Consider the following 14,637-nt stretch of genomic DNA (forward strand, 5'->3'; position numbering starts at 1 on the left):
ATTCAATAGTAGCAACTGTGGTGTTTGTTAAGTAATTACTATATGGCAAGTACTGTACTAAGCACTAGGGTAGATACAAGATAATCAAGTTGACAGAGTCCTTTTGCCAAATGTGGCTCACAGTCTAAGGAGGAGGGAGAAGAGGTATTTAAATCCTCATTTTATAGATGAGGAAATTGAGGCATGGCGATGTTAAGTGACTTGTCCATGGTTAAAGCATGGAAGTGGCAGATCAGGGATAAGAACCCAAGTCCTCTGACTCTCAAGCCCATGCTCTTTTCACTAAGCCAAGCCTGCTTCAAATGTAACATTCAAGTTTCTAAAAGAAAAAAAGAATGTTGTGACAAAGATCTTTTGGTCAGTACTGCCTAATGAAAGGCCTGATTAGACTAAGAATTTCCACTGGAATTTTCTCTGTGATACAGTATGGGGCATCTCCCTCTCTAGACTGTTAGCTCATTCTGGGCAAGGAATGTGTCTGTTATATTGTACTCTTCCAAGGACTTAGTACCAAGCTCTGCACACAGTAAATGCTCAATAAATACGACTGATTGATTTGGTTGAATTTTCATGCCTGTATTGGACAGAGTATTCTCAGGCAATTTATAGTTGAAAATTACCCTACTGTTTCAATTACAGTCATCAATTTTTTATTTTTCTCTCTATCCCTTCTCCTTCGATGGACATAAATCCTCTGCACCAGAAGTGTAATGAGAGGGTGGGAAAAAAATCAGGAAAGAAAAAAAATATAAGCGGCCAACCGAACTCTCTTGGAATTCCTCAACTATGGCCTGGTAAACACTCAGTCTGGGAGACATCCTAACTCTCAATTGGTCCTACAATTAATGGGAATCAAGCCAAACGAAAGGATAATTTCTCTCCCTTTATAAGTGACTTAAGTATTAGTTTAGAGCTGGAACCTTCTGTATTTGATTGGTAGCTACATTATGATGAAAATGGAGAAAGCAAGTTTGTGATCACTAGGCTAAAATGTTTTTGCTGAGGACCAGAACATCAAAACACATTATACGCCTTCCCTTTCCCCTTGTTGACTGAAAGATGGGGCTCGGTGGAAGCGTAGGTAGCGTAAAATCTCCAAGGATTCTGGGATGTCGTTATTGCAAGGTAGGGTGCTGTTGAACCTAAATTGAGCTCTAGTTTAATCACCAATTTAAAGTGAGAAAGTTCCCTTAGGGAATCAGTGCAATGCAGTCTAATTGGTTTATGCATAAAACTAAAATTACCAGGCCCCAAATATGAAAATGCAGTGTTCTCCCAGTTAATCCTGGACATACTGTTGGTTCAAATGTGAGCTCATTCTCTAAACTGTGAGCACACGGTGGGGAGGGATTGTCACTCTCCACTGTTGTATTATACTTCCCTAAGCACTTAGTACAGTGCTTTGCACACATAAGAACTTAAATATGACTGATTAAATGAATGAATGATAAAAATGAAAGGGTACAAATTATCATTTCCCCAGGCCTCTCTTCAGGTACTCACCACTTCTTTCTCTTAAATCTCCTTATTGTGGAGACAACAGAAATAAATTGGTACCGATCCCTTTAAGGCACAAATGATGTTTGTTAGGGTAAAATACGCCCCTATATTAGGGAAAAAGTTTGTTCTCCAAACCAAAGAAACTCTTTCAATGGTGAGAAACCTACTCTGTTGAAATCACCTGAACTTTGCCTGAAGACACTAGTGGCAACATTAAATTTAATAAGAGAGTTGCCAAAGTTAGATGTGCGGGGGTGAGTGCGTTTCGAATAGCCAGGTGCAGGGACATTTTACCTCTTTAAACATAAAGCTAAAGCCTATTCAGTGTATAACGTTCAATGATTACAGAGGAACTTCTGCTCTAGGAACTCACATTAGGAGGCTTAGAATGTCTGACAAAGTGAATGCTCGCTCTCTCTGAGAAAAACAATCTGGCAGAATGGAAAAAATGCCACATCACTATTTTTTTAAAAATAGCTCTGCAATTGCTCCCTCTCCAAACAAGAAAAAAACTCAAACTGAGTTATTTTTACTGTTTTGAATAGGTAAAAGTTCTGCCATTTCAAAACAGTGAATAAAACCACTGGAACCACAGCCTAGGTGATTAGGTTTATTCACAATGCCACAAAAATCTACCATTCATACTCCGCTTAAAAGCTTAGTGTGCCAGGTGTAGGCTGGTGCCAGTTGCAATTTTCAAATTCTGGCATATCAAAAACACATTTAATACAGTTTTAATAGGACCAAATCTACCCAAGTGGGCTTTTAGTTTATGGAATGTGCAAAGCTAAATAGGAAGCTAAAATGGAAAATAAAACCAACAGTGAGAGTTTTTCTATATGGCTCTATTTTGACCCTGCTCAAAAAGTGCACTTCAGGGCCAAGTTTAAATTCATCCATGGCATTTCAATCAACAAGTTACTAAAAATACCTTTTGTGATCCAGGCCTGACAAAGGTTATTTCTTCAAGGAGTCGTCACGCTAATGACTTCATCACTGCTGGCCTGGGCTGCACTTCAAATAGAAACATGTCAGCTGAAAAGATACGTGGCCGACTTCCAAAAGTGTTGGCCCAAGCATTCCTTGTCCTCTCCTTTTTCTTCCAACATGAATTTTGCAATAATCAGTGTTTGCTAACTAAATATAGTCTACGTAAATCAGGCTTGCTTTTGGTGGCCTGTAAAAAAAATCTGAATATCAAATATTTCCCATTAAAGTCAGAAATTTCATGAAGGCAATGTGCAGCATTTTTATAAAAAACAGTGCTCAATAGGTTGCCTTCTCAAAGGCAAGGATGGGATTTTAGCAAACAGTCAGTCATCAAGTTGATCCCCTACATAAAAGCTGGTGCTGCTTGATGAGTGATCCCATCAGAACATGCAGGCAGTGTCAATAGGCTGCGTTCTGTGTTGGGTGCCCTACGGTATATTTGGGCTGGGAAGAAGGCAACAACTGGGGCTTGTGAGAATGAGAGACTGTCCTAGGATATGAGAAAGTAGCAACTTCAGCTTTCATCCTGAGAGATTTCAAACCCACAAATTTACTCTGCCTTTGTAGAAAAACAATCTTTTAAAGCTTCTTGTTTAAAATTAAGATGATTACTGTGGAGCAAATAGCCCTATAGCCTTAATAATGGGCAAATAACCTTTTCGTAACTTTTTTTTGGGGGTAGTTGCCTTTTATTACTCCCCAAATTGTTGTGTCCCTAATCATCTATTCTTCAACCAAACCCCAAAATCTGTCAAATTCTAATGCCCTATTAATCTTGACTGCAAGTTTAGATCACATCCAAACTTTTCCTTCTTCTTACTCTGATTCCTGAATCCTAAATTCTGACCCCTCATTAAAATTTCCAACTGTTAATCAGTAAATATTTTGGAAATCTGTCAAAGCTCCAGTGAACCACTAATATCAAGTGAAACATCTATTTTGGAGAAGAAAAGAGAAAGGAAAATCAGTTTGTTAATCTACAGACAATTAAACCTAGCCTTGGTTGTGCGCAGGTCAAAATCCTGGAACACTCCTAATAAAACTCGTCTTTCCAGTCTTAAATCCCAGAATTTCAAAATCCTCTTCTGTTCTGTTTTATAGTGGTTTAGGAAAAACCTGCTACTTAAGTCAATTTTAGAATTCCCTGTGGAAGTAGAAAAACATGCGTTTTAAGTAAAATGAGAAAAACAAACCATCAAAAAACAGTCAAGATGGGAAAAAGAAGGAAGTAGCACTTTTTGACATGCTAAATAAGAACTGCAAGTTCTAAGGAAAATTACTACACTAATCACATTTAAGTTATGCACTGCACTTACAACTCCTTTCTTTTTTAAAAAAATTACTCCCATGCCTAAAGTTGAAATACTGCAAGTTTTCTATTTTGGGTCAAGAGATGCTAAGATTTTTAAGACTGTACACTCTTAGCAAAAAGTACTTATGTGAATCTTTCTGCACAGGAACATCAATTCTTTAACGCAATGAAAGGTATAAACTGGAGAGAAAACAGTACTTATTCTGCAAGGGTTAGAAATAAGGAAAGTCAGTTGTACTTGGGAGATGCTTCGTTTACTTATTCCTCACGTGACAGGAGCAGAAAATCGAACAGTGATAGCTGCCCAATGCTTAAGACCTCGAAACATGCCCGACACAAGCCTTAACCTAGGGTAAAAGCTCCTACAACTATTATCTATTTAGTGAAAAACTACAGTTGGGAGCAGGGGGAGGAGAGGTATCCAAAGGAAGCACCCGCAAGGAAACTCTAGTTGAAGCTCATGAAACAGACTGAAATACAGCTTGTAAAACATTTAAAAATGCTAAATGTGTCTACTACTTTAAATCAAACCTATCCATTATTCAAGAACTTTTCATAAAAGGAACTCTGACCTTTTTGTTTGATCTAAGTTTCCCTCTAAACTGTAAGCATCTTATGGATAGGGAAAGTGTCTACCAGTTTTATTGTCTTGTGCTCTCTCAAGTGCTTAGTGCCACTGTAAGAGCTCAATAAATATCACTGATTGGTTTCTGATAGACAATAGGTTCACAGAGGGTATAGATTATACCACATTCTTCCCATGAAACATTCTTTTTATGTAACTCCTTATGGAACACCTGATATGGTATTCTACATGAAGTAGATTTTCAGTGATACTTTGTAGAAGATGAGAATGGAAACATTCTGGGGATGAGGCTTATGCAGAACAACCAATAGGTGCACAAAATTGATATGGTATTGCATCCCCTACTATTTTTCTGGGGAAAGGCATACTTAGAACACTATCTGATTGGGCTTTTCTTTCAAGAGAATTATTTTTAAATTACTTCGGCTCTCTAATTTCTTTTTGCATATCTTCCTATTTCAATTTGTATTTGAAGTGTTTCTGATAGATTTAGCTTTGAAGTAGTTTTTAATCCTTCTGTCTGTGAGTGAAGGAAAGTGTTCACGGAGGATTTAAATTTAATCTGGATAGGAGCATATTTCTTGAAAATTATAACGTGGTGGGATTTTCCTAAAATTGCCAAGCAAACATCTTCAAAATACTACCCAAATATTTCATTGTACCACAAATATCTTCATCCTGTACTATCACTATTCTGATATCACTTACATGTGAATTAAGTCATTACTTAAAATTTGAGCCCAAATCCTTGTCTTAGTACTACCATCATAGTCCCCATTAACTAAACAGGCAGTCAGGCAACAGTACTAGAAAATGACAACTAGAAACAGTCACCAATTTCAAGTTCCTTTTTCCTAATGAATGATTGGAATTCTATTTGAAGAGATGGACAAGTGCATATTAAATTGTAATTATACTCCAGTAGAATACAAAATCTACTTTCTTTAAAGTTAATAGAGACATTTATTCAAAATATGCTTTTCAACTTCTATAAATAAAAATATTTAGGCACAGCAATGCACATATTATTCTTTAAAATAATCTATTTATCATACCATTATAATGTGTTCAGTAGACACTAATTTCAGCAACTTCAGTATTCTAAGCAGGCACTTTGGGAGGTGAGTTAATTCTTCCATTAGGTTCCATTTACCTATTTTACCATGGAGGTAGCCCCAATGGAATGGGCAGGTCCTAAAATCCTGGAAGAATTCATGTACCTCATGATATTCCAAATTAATACTCAAGAAGTTAGCTGCCTATAGAATTTATCTCGTGAGGGTCTTGATCACTCTGAAAATCATAATCTTTACAAGAATACAACTTCCCTTTGCTTCTATAGAAAAGTTATCTTCTCTCAACTTCACAGATAAATTACAAAATTAAACTCAATTTGGATTTTCAAGAACAAATTGCAGGATAAAAAAGCAGTTTCCCTGTATTTTCAAAATCTGGACCCAAAAAACTTCACTTGAATAGGGGCCAGGCTTTTATTTATATTTAATTTTTCAAAGTGCTCTGAAAGCTCTCTTTATATTTCAAAGTGCAATTTATTGTACATTGGAGGCAACTTCAACCCAAATTACTGATGCATCTTACTGGGGCCAGAAAAATATACTAACTGCTGACTTTTTGGTATTTATCATAGGGAAGGGGTGTGATTGGTCCCGTAATCAACCAATCCATCCGTGTTTATTCAGGAAGTGGGTTATCCAGCTGTCCAATTAACCCCAATTTTTTCTTCTCTTTGCTTACCACCTGCCTATTTAACAGCTCACAAACTCCTCCACCAGGGGGTGGGCTGAGCTAAAGAGAAGAGATGACACACAAATTCATCAATTTAGCTTTAACCCATTAACCTGAATAACAAAAAATTGGATGCTTGCTTAATTCTCATTGGATTTGATACAATAATGCCAATTTATGGCCCTTGGTTATATTATACAATATTTCTATCGACAACTACCGAGAAGGCAAATCTATATCAGCATTTTGAGGATTTTAGTATCAGCCCCTTTCAACTGTGCCTGCCATTTGTACTTACATCAATCTTTAATATTAAATATACTACTTCTACATAAACAGTGCAAAATTTCAATATTCACATCAAGCTAAAAATAATTTTGCTATCGCCTTTGATGTTACCATCATGTAATAATTAAAGAAAGTTCATGCCCAAATCTTCCCCTAAATACTTGAAAGGCTAGCACTGATAAAATTGAAAACAAAACTAAACAAAAGAACAAACAAAACAACAAACATATAGGGCTTGCTTTAGATACAGACAATCCTTGTAAACACGACTAAACTCACTTTCCCCAATTCTGACACTTGCTGTGAAATACAATCTAATGAGAACAGCTCCTAAAACATTTTTGCATAAGGGATGAGTTCATTTAGCTTTAAAATGCAGCAAGCTCTTACTTATGCTTCATAGTCAAAGAATTGGCACTAAGATTTCCATATGCATTCAGAATTTGAGTAATAAAAGCATTCTGTATAAGGTTTTAATATAGGATTTTCCAATTTAAATTTAACAATTGAAATTCCAAAACAAGTCCCATTTATGAGTCTCAACAAATTATGTACATAATATATGACCACAGCAGGAAATACCTCTCTGCAGTACAACACAGTGTACAGTTATGAAGCACAGTGTTTAGTATAATTTCCCTTTAGTTTCCTCACATCAGTGCATTAGTGACTTACAATTACACTATATAAGCGGCCCTATTCTATTTGTTTGTACAATATAAAATAGGGATGTGAGGCGTGATTTAGTCTAGGTGATGAAAAAATGGTGAAAATACAGTACATAGGCCATATGCTCTAAGCAGTGCACTTTATAAAACAGCCTGGTGTTTTTTCCACTCTTTCATAAAGTGCAGTATTACTTAGAAAAAGGGATAAATATGCTCTATTATTTTACAATAACTAATGAAATAAGTTGCTAGGAGAATGCAGTGCAAAATAAAAACATACATATCTTGGCATGCATTTTGTAGAAATCCCAAACACAAGACTAAGGGATCTAACCTGTTTGCATCCTTTTTTCCATTTCAGAAAATGGTGAACACTAGCAGGTTGTCATCGGGTGCAACCACAAAACAGAAAAATAATAAACTCTTTTCTCATGTGAGACATCTATTTAACATATGAAATTGACCACAGAATCCTCGGGAAATTTCAGCAATCTTCTATGGTGATGATGATGATGATGACAGTGATGACCACGATGCTCTCTTGAGGCTTCCAGATGAGGAATCTGCCCAAAATGACTGATTTCGTGCTAATGGTTTGCGTACCGCCATTTGTACTCTCTTGTCCCTGCCGGTCGTGTTCCCGCTAGAGTGCAACAAGTCAACAGGTGGGCAGGGGCGCAGCACATCGCACAGTGCATGCAAAGCTTTTTTTTATTTACGTGTGGGACCCATTTACGACCAAAGTGACTGCAGCACATCCAGTGTTGGGCCATAGTGCCATAACCCAGCAAGTGTTTGCCTGGATGGCTGCCGTATTTTTCAGGATTCCTGGTGGGTCCATCCACTTAGCACCAAATGCCCTAGGATGGTTCTTAGGTCAGAAACCTGAACAACCGATGCCTCCCACCCTCCAATGCCTTCTACTACCTACAGAGCTGGGACTAGAACCCGGGTCTCCTGATTCTCGGAGCCAGGCTCCTTCCACTGGACCAACAGCAGGGCTATGCTTGAGGGTACGAATGCTCAGTGGAGTGGGAATATCTCTTTTACAAAAATTATTTTCTGTAATTTGAAGACAAATGGCATCATGGGACTTCACACCAACTCATTTTGGCACACATCTACGAAAACTAAGGTCAGGGTATTTTTGATTAGCACGGAACAAAATCACGACACCCATGACCAAATTCATCAAAACCACTGCCCTTTGCAAGAAAAGTACTGATGGTATGGAATCATTTTAGTTCCGAACAGTATATAATGCTTATTCTATTCACAGTAATATAACACTGTGCCCAGTGCTCCTGGACAAGGACAAACCAAGCAGCTATCTTAAAGAAGTTCACTAAAAAGCAAGGCTGTAATGAGAACAATGTGGAAAAACAGGGGTTTCTAAATAGGGACTTCCTCATTTGTTCCTCTGTTGTAAACTGGGGAAAACGAAAGCATGGTTAGTTACCAAAGACATTCCCGCCATTGCTCTGCTACTCAGTCTGAGAACTGGAAGATGGTTTCTGGATTATTGCTGTCAGGAGGGTTAGTGGGCTGCAATGTCTTTGTAGGTGTAGTTTTACCATGAGAATGAGAGGAAGAAGAATGAGAACTTTCACTTGAACTGCTACGTGTTTCCGTACTAGTGCTGGTCTTCTTCATCTTCCTTCTCTTCGCAAGAGGTGCTTTGTCAACATTTTGGAGGCAAAAGCCTTCCCTCTTGTACTTGTTAAAGGCCTAATGAAAAAAAAAAGTAGCAGTTGGTATATCGGTGCTTTTTGTAATGCGTAAAAATCATACTTCACTAGAAATGCCTGAAAAATGTCCGTTGGGTAAACGACTTATATCCTGTATGTATGTCATTGAATTCTCAATCAAAAAAATTCCCTTAAACACAACTGGTTTTGTAGTTTTTAAAATGGAGGTTTATAATTCAAGATTCTTTTTCCAATCCTATTCAATTTCTTTTGTACTAGGGTCAAAAGGAAAAGAGGTGTGCCCATTAGAAACTGCTCTTGTAAAGCAATAATAATAAAAACTAGTGATGTAAAGCCATAATCTAATTAAAGGCTAATTAAATGTGGAATGCTTGAAACTTGGATTTTGGAATTTTCCAGATTTGAGTACTTCTGAATGTTTTCTGAAGTCACTCTGAAAATTTATTTTTTCCATTACAATTTTGTGTTTCACTGATCAATAACTGAGAACAAACTCCTTACTTTCCTCAAATGCTTACAAAATTTTCTGTAATTCTACAGGCTCCAGATATTTGAGAAAGCACTGTAATGCCAACAATATATGGCTGGTTCCTGAAATTTATAGAGCATTGCAACTTTCTCACATAAAATAAAGTTGAAAAGGCTACTTCAATAAAAGGAAACTGACTGTTTTCTCTTTAACCAGAAAATACATCCAATGCAAAAAAAAAGAAATCCCCAACAGTACCTTTAAGATTAATTCTTACTCAGCCATCTTATTCTTCAAATCCACAACAGCTAGCCAAGAATACAAGCTACTAATAGAGTCTCATTTGCAATAAAGTTATGGATTCTAGGAAATAGAGCCCTGAGACACGGATTATCAGCAGGCATGAAGAGATAATGGCCATAAACTTCCTTTTCCCCTATTTTTTGCTATAATTGTTTCCTTGCAAATTCATGCCTGCGGAGTCTTATAATCAACCAGAGCCACAGGGCTCAATTTCTGTCCCATGATTATACATATAATTTCACTGTAGAGTAAGATTAAGTTTGAGTGGAACTAGTAGCAGCATAGGTGCAGTGTACTGTACCAGGTGCTTAGGAATTACACAGTAACAAAGTGACATGTCCCCTGCCAACAAGAAGCTTACAGCCCAATGACAAACATAAAATAATATTCACGACTAGAGGTTGGAATGATGTAGAACTTGGGAATGGAAGTTCAAAAAGGACCAAAAAGACTTCATTATAATCCACAGCTTTGAATGAAGAATGAAGAAGTAGAAAAGAGACGGATGTGAGAAAAACTGACTACTTTCTAATGGATGGTATCATGTAAAAATGATGGTTCAGAGTATTCACCATTCTCCCCGACTCTCCCCTAAATAAATGCTTCCCAAACTGTGTCCCCAAGTTGTAGGGGCCCCACTGTGGAGGTATACTACCTAACTCAGAAACGTAACTGGGCAAGACACTCAAGATGGCCATATTCCCAACTGATAATGAGGGAAGCAGCATAACATAACGGATAGAGGACGGGCCTGGAAGTCAGAAAGTCATGGGTTCTTATCCCGGCTCCACTACTTGTCTCCTGTGTGATCTTAGGCAAGTCACTTCACTTCTCTGTGCCTCAGTTACCTCATCTGTAAAATGGGGAATAAGAACATGAGGCCTACGCGGGAAAGAGACTGTGTCCAACCCGATTTGCTTGTATCCACCCCACTGCTTAGTACAGTGCCTGGTACATAGTAATTGCTTAACAAATACCATAATTATTATATGTCAATCACTGGTATTTATTGAGTGCTTACTGTGTACAGAACAAAGTATGAAGCGCTTGGGAGAGTACAACATAGCAGAATTGGCAGACACATTTCCTGCCCAAATTAACTTACAGTCTAGAGGAGAAGATACGATAGTCACGGAAAAGGTGTGGTGAGGACCCCGGTGTGAGTCTGAGCTGTGCTCTTAGCCTGCCATGTGACCATGCACTTAATAATAATAATAATAATAATAATAATAATGTTGGTATTTGTTAAGCGCTTACTATGTGCAGAGCACTGTTGTAAGCACTGGGGTAGATACAGGGTAATCAGGTTGTCCCACGTGAGGCTCACAGTCTTAATCCCCATTTTACAGATGAGGTAACTGAAGCACAGAGAAGTTAAGTGACATGCCCACAGTCACACAGCTGACAAGCGACAGATCCAGGATTTGAACCCATGACCTCTGACTCCCAAGCCCGTGCTCTTTCCACTGAGCCACACTGCTTCTCTAACTTAACTTCTCTGTACCTCAGTTTCCCCATCTGTAAATTGGCGAGAGTAATACCTACCTCACAGGATTACTGTGAGGGTTGAAATGAACTAATTAATGAACCATTTTAGAGAAGCAGTGTGGCTTAGTAGAGTATGGGCCTGGGAGTCCAAAGGACCTGGGTTCTAATCTCAGCTCCACCACATGTCGGCTGTGTGACCTTGGTCAAGTCACAACTTCTCTGTGCCTCAGTTACCTCATCTGTAAAATGGGGTTGCGTGTGAGCCTCATATGGGACAGAGACTGTGTCCAACCTGGTTAACCTGTATCTACCCCAGTGCTTTGAACAGTGGTTGGCACATAGTAAGCGCTTAACTAATACAATTATTATTATTATTGTTAGTAGTAGTATAATACATTCCCTGTCCCGCAAGAGGCTCACAATCTAAGGTTGGGAAACAATGCCCTAGAATTCTGTTCATTTGTAAAGTACCTGAATAGCCCATATTTGCACATTAGAGGATAAAGGTGGCCATACCAGAGTGATATGAAGCTGATTGGCTTCACCCACTAGACTGTAAGCTTCCCCCCTACAGTGTAAGCTTGTTGCGGATAGGGAACGTGTCTGTTATATATTATTGTGTTGTGCTCTCCCAAGCGTTTAGTACAGTAACACACGGTAAGCGCTCAATAAATACGACTGATTGACCCATCGAATCTGGAAGCATGGATCAGTTCCACAGAAACTCTAGTGTTTTGGGTGGAGAGCGGAGGCTCCTCCATTTTATTTATTTTTCCCAGGGATAGCAGCAGTTTCACCTTTGCCATCTCCACCCCTGACAAGGCCTGCAACATTCCACAGCCTGGGCAGGGGTGGAAAAGATAAGAACTATAGCTGCCTGCCTGAAAAGAAAAACTAACAGCAGGGAAAACAGATGGTATTAGTACCCTTATACCTACTTCCTGGGCAGGCTCTAAACATGCACCAATGGTTGAGAAGGGAGAGAGAACAAAAAGAAGGAAACACAAGAGCACAAGGGCAGACAGAGACAGACACTTTGCACGTTCCCTCATTCAGAAAGGCACACAAACTTACCCAGATAGATTTCCTTAGCACATAGAGAGGAAAAAGAGTTGTGTATGACTATTTGCAACAATTTATGGATTATGCTACTGCCAAAACAGACTCATATTTTGGGAATATAGTTCTATAATACTTCCATCATATTGCACTCATTTTTTTTCTTTTAATGGTATTTATTAAGTACTTACTCTGTGACAGGCACTGTACTAAGCACTGAGGTAGACACAAGCCACAAGGCATCCACTGTCTTTATCCTCATTTTACAGATAAGGTAACTGAGGCATAGAGAAGTTAAGTGACTTGCCCAAGGTCACCCAGCAGACAAGTGGTGGAGCCAGAATTAGATCCCAAGTCCTTCTGCTTCTCAGGACCATGCCGCTTCTCAAATTGCAAAATTAAACACGAGTTATAACAGAATGGACTGATAGTAGAAAGAAAGGAGTTACACCCAACAGAAAATTGTTAAAGGCTAGTTCTGAGGAATAGTTGACCTTACGTGAAAAGTTGCTTTTACACAAGTGTGTACAGCAGCTCCTGAGGACCCTAAGATATCTGGAGTCATCAAAGGATTTGAAGATAGCTGGCTGCCATCTTGAAGCCATTCATTGTATCTCAAGCCAGACATTTTGAGTCTTTTATTTGGATCCACAGTAAGAAGTCCTGAGGGAAAAGCAATACATCCTTATTATATTACCGGCTTCCCGTTTTAATACAGTAAAAAAATGGTCAGATGTTGGCTAAGGTGGTAGCTTGCCCGGGCCTGGCAGAGGACCAATCCTGGGGGCACCAGCAGGAGGAAAGTGGGAAAGAAACTCGGTGAGCAAGACCTAGGTAAGGATGACACAGGTGTGAGCCTCTGGCAGCAGGAAACTTGGGGCTAACGGAAAGCAGGACCAAGAAAGCAGGTCGGGAGAGCGAGCCCAGGAAGGTGGAAGGCAAAAGGTGAAGAAATGAAACAGGGAAACAAAGCTGAAGCTTGTAACAGAAACAAGGAAGCAAGGTCAAAGGGGAAGAAAATGAAACAAGCAAATGTGGTTGGTAAGGTTTGAGAGAATGGGAAGCAGCGTGACCTAATAGAAAGAGCATGGGCCTGGGAGCCAGAGAACCTGGGTTCTAATCCTATCTCTATCACTTTTCTGCTGTGTGACCTTGGGCAAGTCACTTTATTTCCTCTGCCTTAGTTATCTCATCTGTAAAATGGGGATTAAGACTATGAGCCCTATGTGGTATAGAGACTGTGCCAACCTGATTATCTGGTATCTACCCAGCCCTTAGTAAACTCTTTACGGGCAGGGAGTGTGTCCACAAATTGTATTGTGTCCACTCTTGTAGTCTCCCAAGCACATATTACAGTGTTCTGCACACAGTAAGGGCTCAATAAATACCATTGTTAATACAGCTCCTGGCACATCGTAAGCACTTAACTAATACTGTAAAAAAAAAGATGGTGGCCACAGTGCTGCTACTGGGGAATCAGACAAGCTGCAGACCATGAGACTTCCAATCAGTAAGACCCCTGGCCACAGAGTACTTATGGGCCTTACAGGGGTAAACTATGAGAAGTGCTATTACTGTCACCAAGAAGTCAGCTATGGAAGGGATCTATTCAAGAAATGGAATGGCACCCCTGCGGCAGAGTGAGTAGGGAAAAAGAGTTTGATCTGAAATGACAGCCACAAACACAAACCCACCAGTGTAGTGCAGGAGGTAAGAGTAGGAGTTAGGAGGGGGAGGTGAGGGAGCAGTGGAGATGAAAAATTGGAAGTGGGAGAGAGTAAGAGAAAGATAAGGAAAAAAATGTCTATTAAGAGGAGGTTTCCTGCATACTTTCAAAATCTACCTCTATTTCCTGCATCTCTAAGCTCTTCATCCCCTTCATCCTCTAAAAATATTTGCTCCCACTTTCCTCCCCTCTCTCTCTCTCATTGCTCATTCCCCTCTGACTTCAAACATACTCAAGTCTCCCCTGTTACTAAAAAAAAAAGCCTTCTTGGAATCCCACCTCCCAATTCCACCCAATTTCCCTGCTCCTATTCCTATCCAAACTCTCCAAAAAGGTTGTATATCCCCACTGCTTCCATTTTCTTTTCTTCAATTCTTTTCTGCCCTACCACATTCTGGTTTCCACCCACTTCACTTCTGTAAGACCACCCTCTCCAAAATTACCATTCTTCCCCTCTTGGCTATTTGAATCCTTTTTGCCCTTTCAGCCTTTTTGACACAGTGAACCACTTCTTTCTCCTAGAAATGTTGATCCAACCTTTGGTTAAACTAATACAGTTCTCTTCTGGTTCTCCTCCTACTTTTCTGGCTGCTCTTTCTCAGATTCTCTTGCTAGCTTCTCTTTCACCTCCAGTTCCCTTACTGTGGTATCCCTCAAGATTCTGTCTTGAGTCCCTATTTTTCTCTTTATAATTACTTCCTCAGGGAGCTCATTCACTTTACTCCATCCCAAATCTAACCTCCCCCATCTAACCTCTCACCTCATCTGCAGTCTTGCATTTCTTTGAGCCTCT

General features: G+C 39.2%; 1 protein-coding gene across 2 annotated transcripts in view; it reads right to left on the reverse strand.

The window, feature by feature from the left end:
* Positions 1–2,230: 2,230 nt before the first annotated feature.
* The window catches only part of RPS6KA5 (ribosomal protein S6 kinase A5), a 106,791-nt gene continuing 94,384 nt past the window's right edge, over positions 2,231–14,637 (reverse strand). Inside the window, exons 16-18 of one of the 2 annotated variants that reach the window (XM_029067687.2) lie at positions 12,618–12,781; positions 8,550–8,818; positions 2,231–7,733 (exon numbers count right to left, since the gene is read on the reverse strand). In XM_029067687.2, coding sequence (XP_028923520.1) covers positions 8,579–8,818; positions 12,618–12,781 — 404 coding nt within the window. In that variant the 3' untranslated portion in view covers positions 2,231–7,733; positions 8,550–8,578. Of the gene's footprint in view, positions 8,819–12,617; positions 12,782–14,637 lie in introns of both variants that reach the window. The other variant, XM_029067679.2, reaches the window with a different exon arrangement.

The sequence above is a fragment of the Ornithorhynchus anatinus genome, chromosome 1, assembly GCF_004115215.2.
Source record: "Ornithorhynchus anatinus isolate Pmale09 chromosome 1, mOrnAna1.pri.v4, whole genome shotgun sequence".
NCBI lineage: Eukaryota > Metazoa > Chordata > Mammalia > Monotremata > Ornithorhynchidae > Ornithorhynchus > Ornithorhynchus anatinus.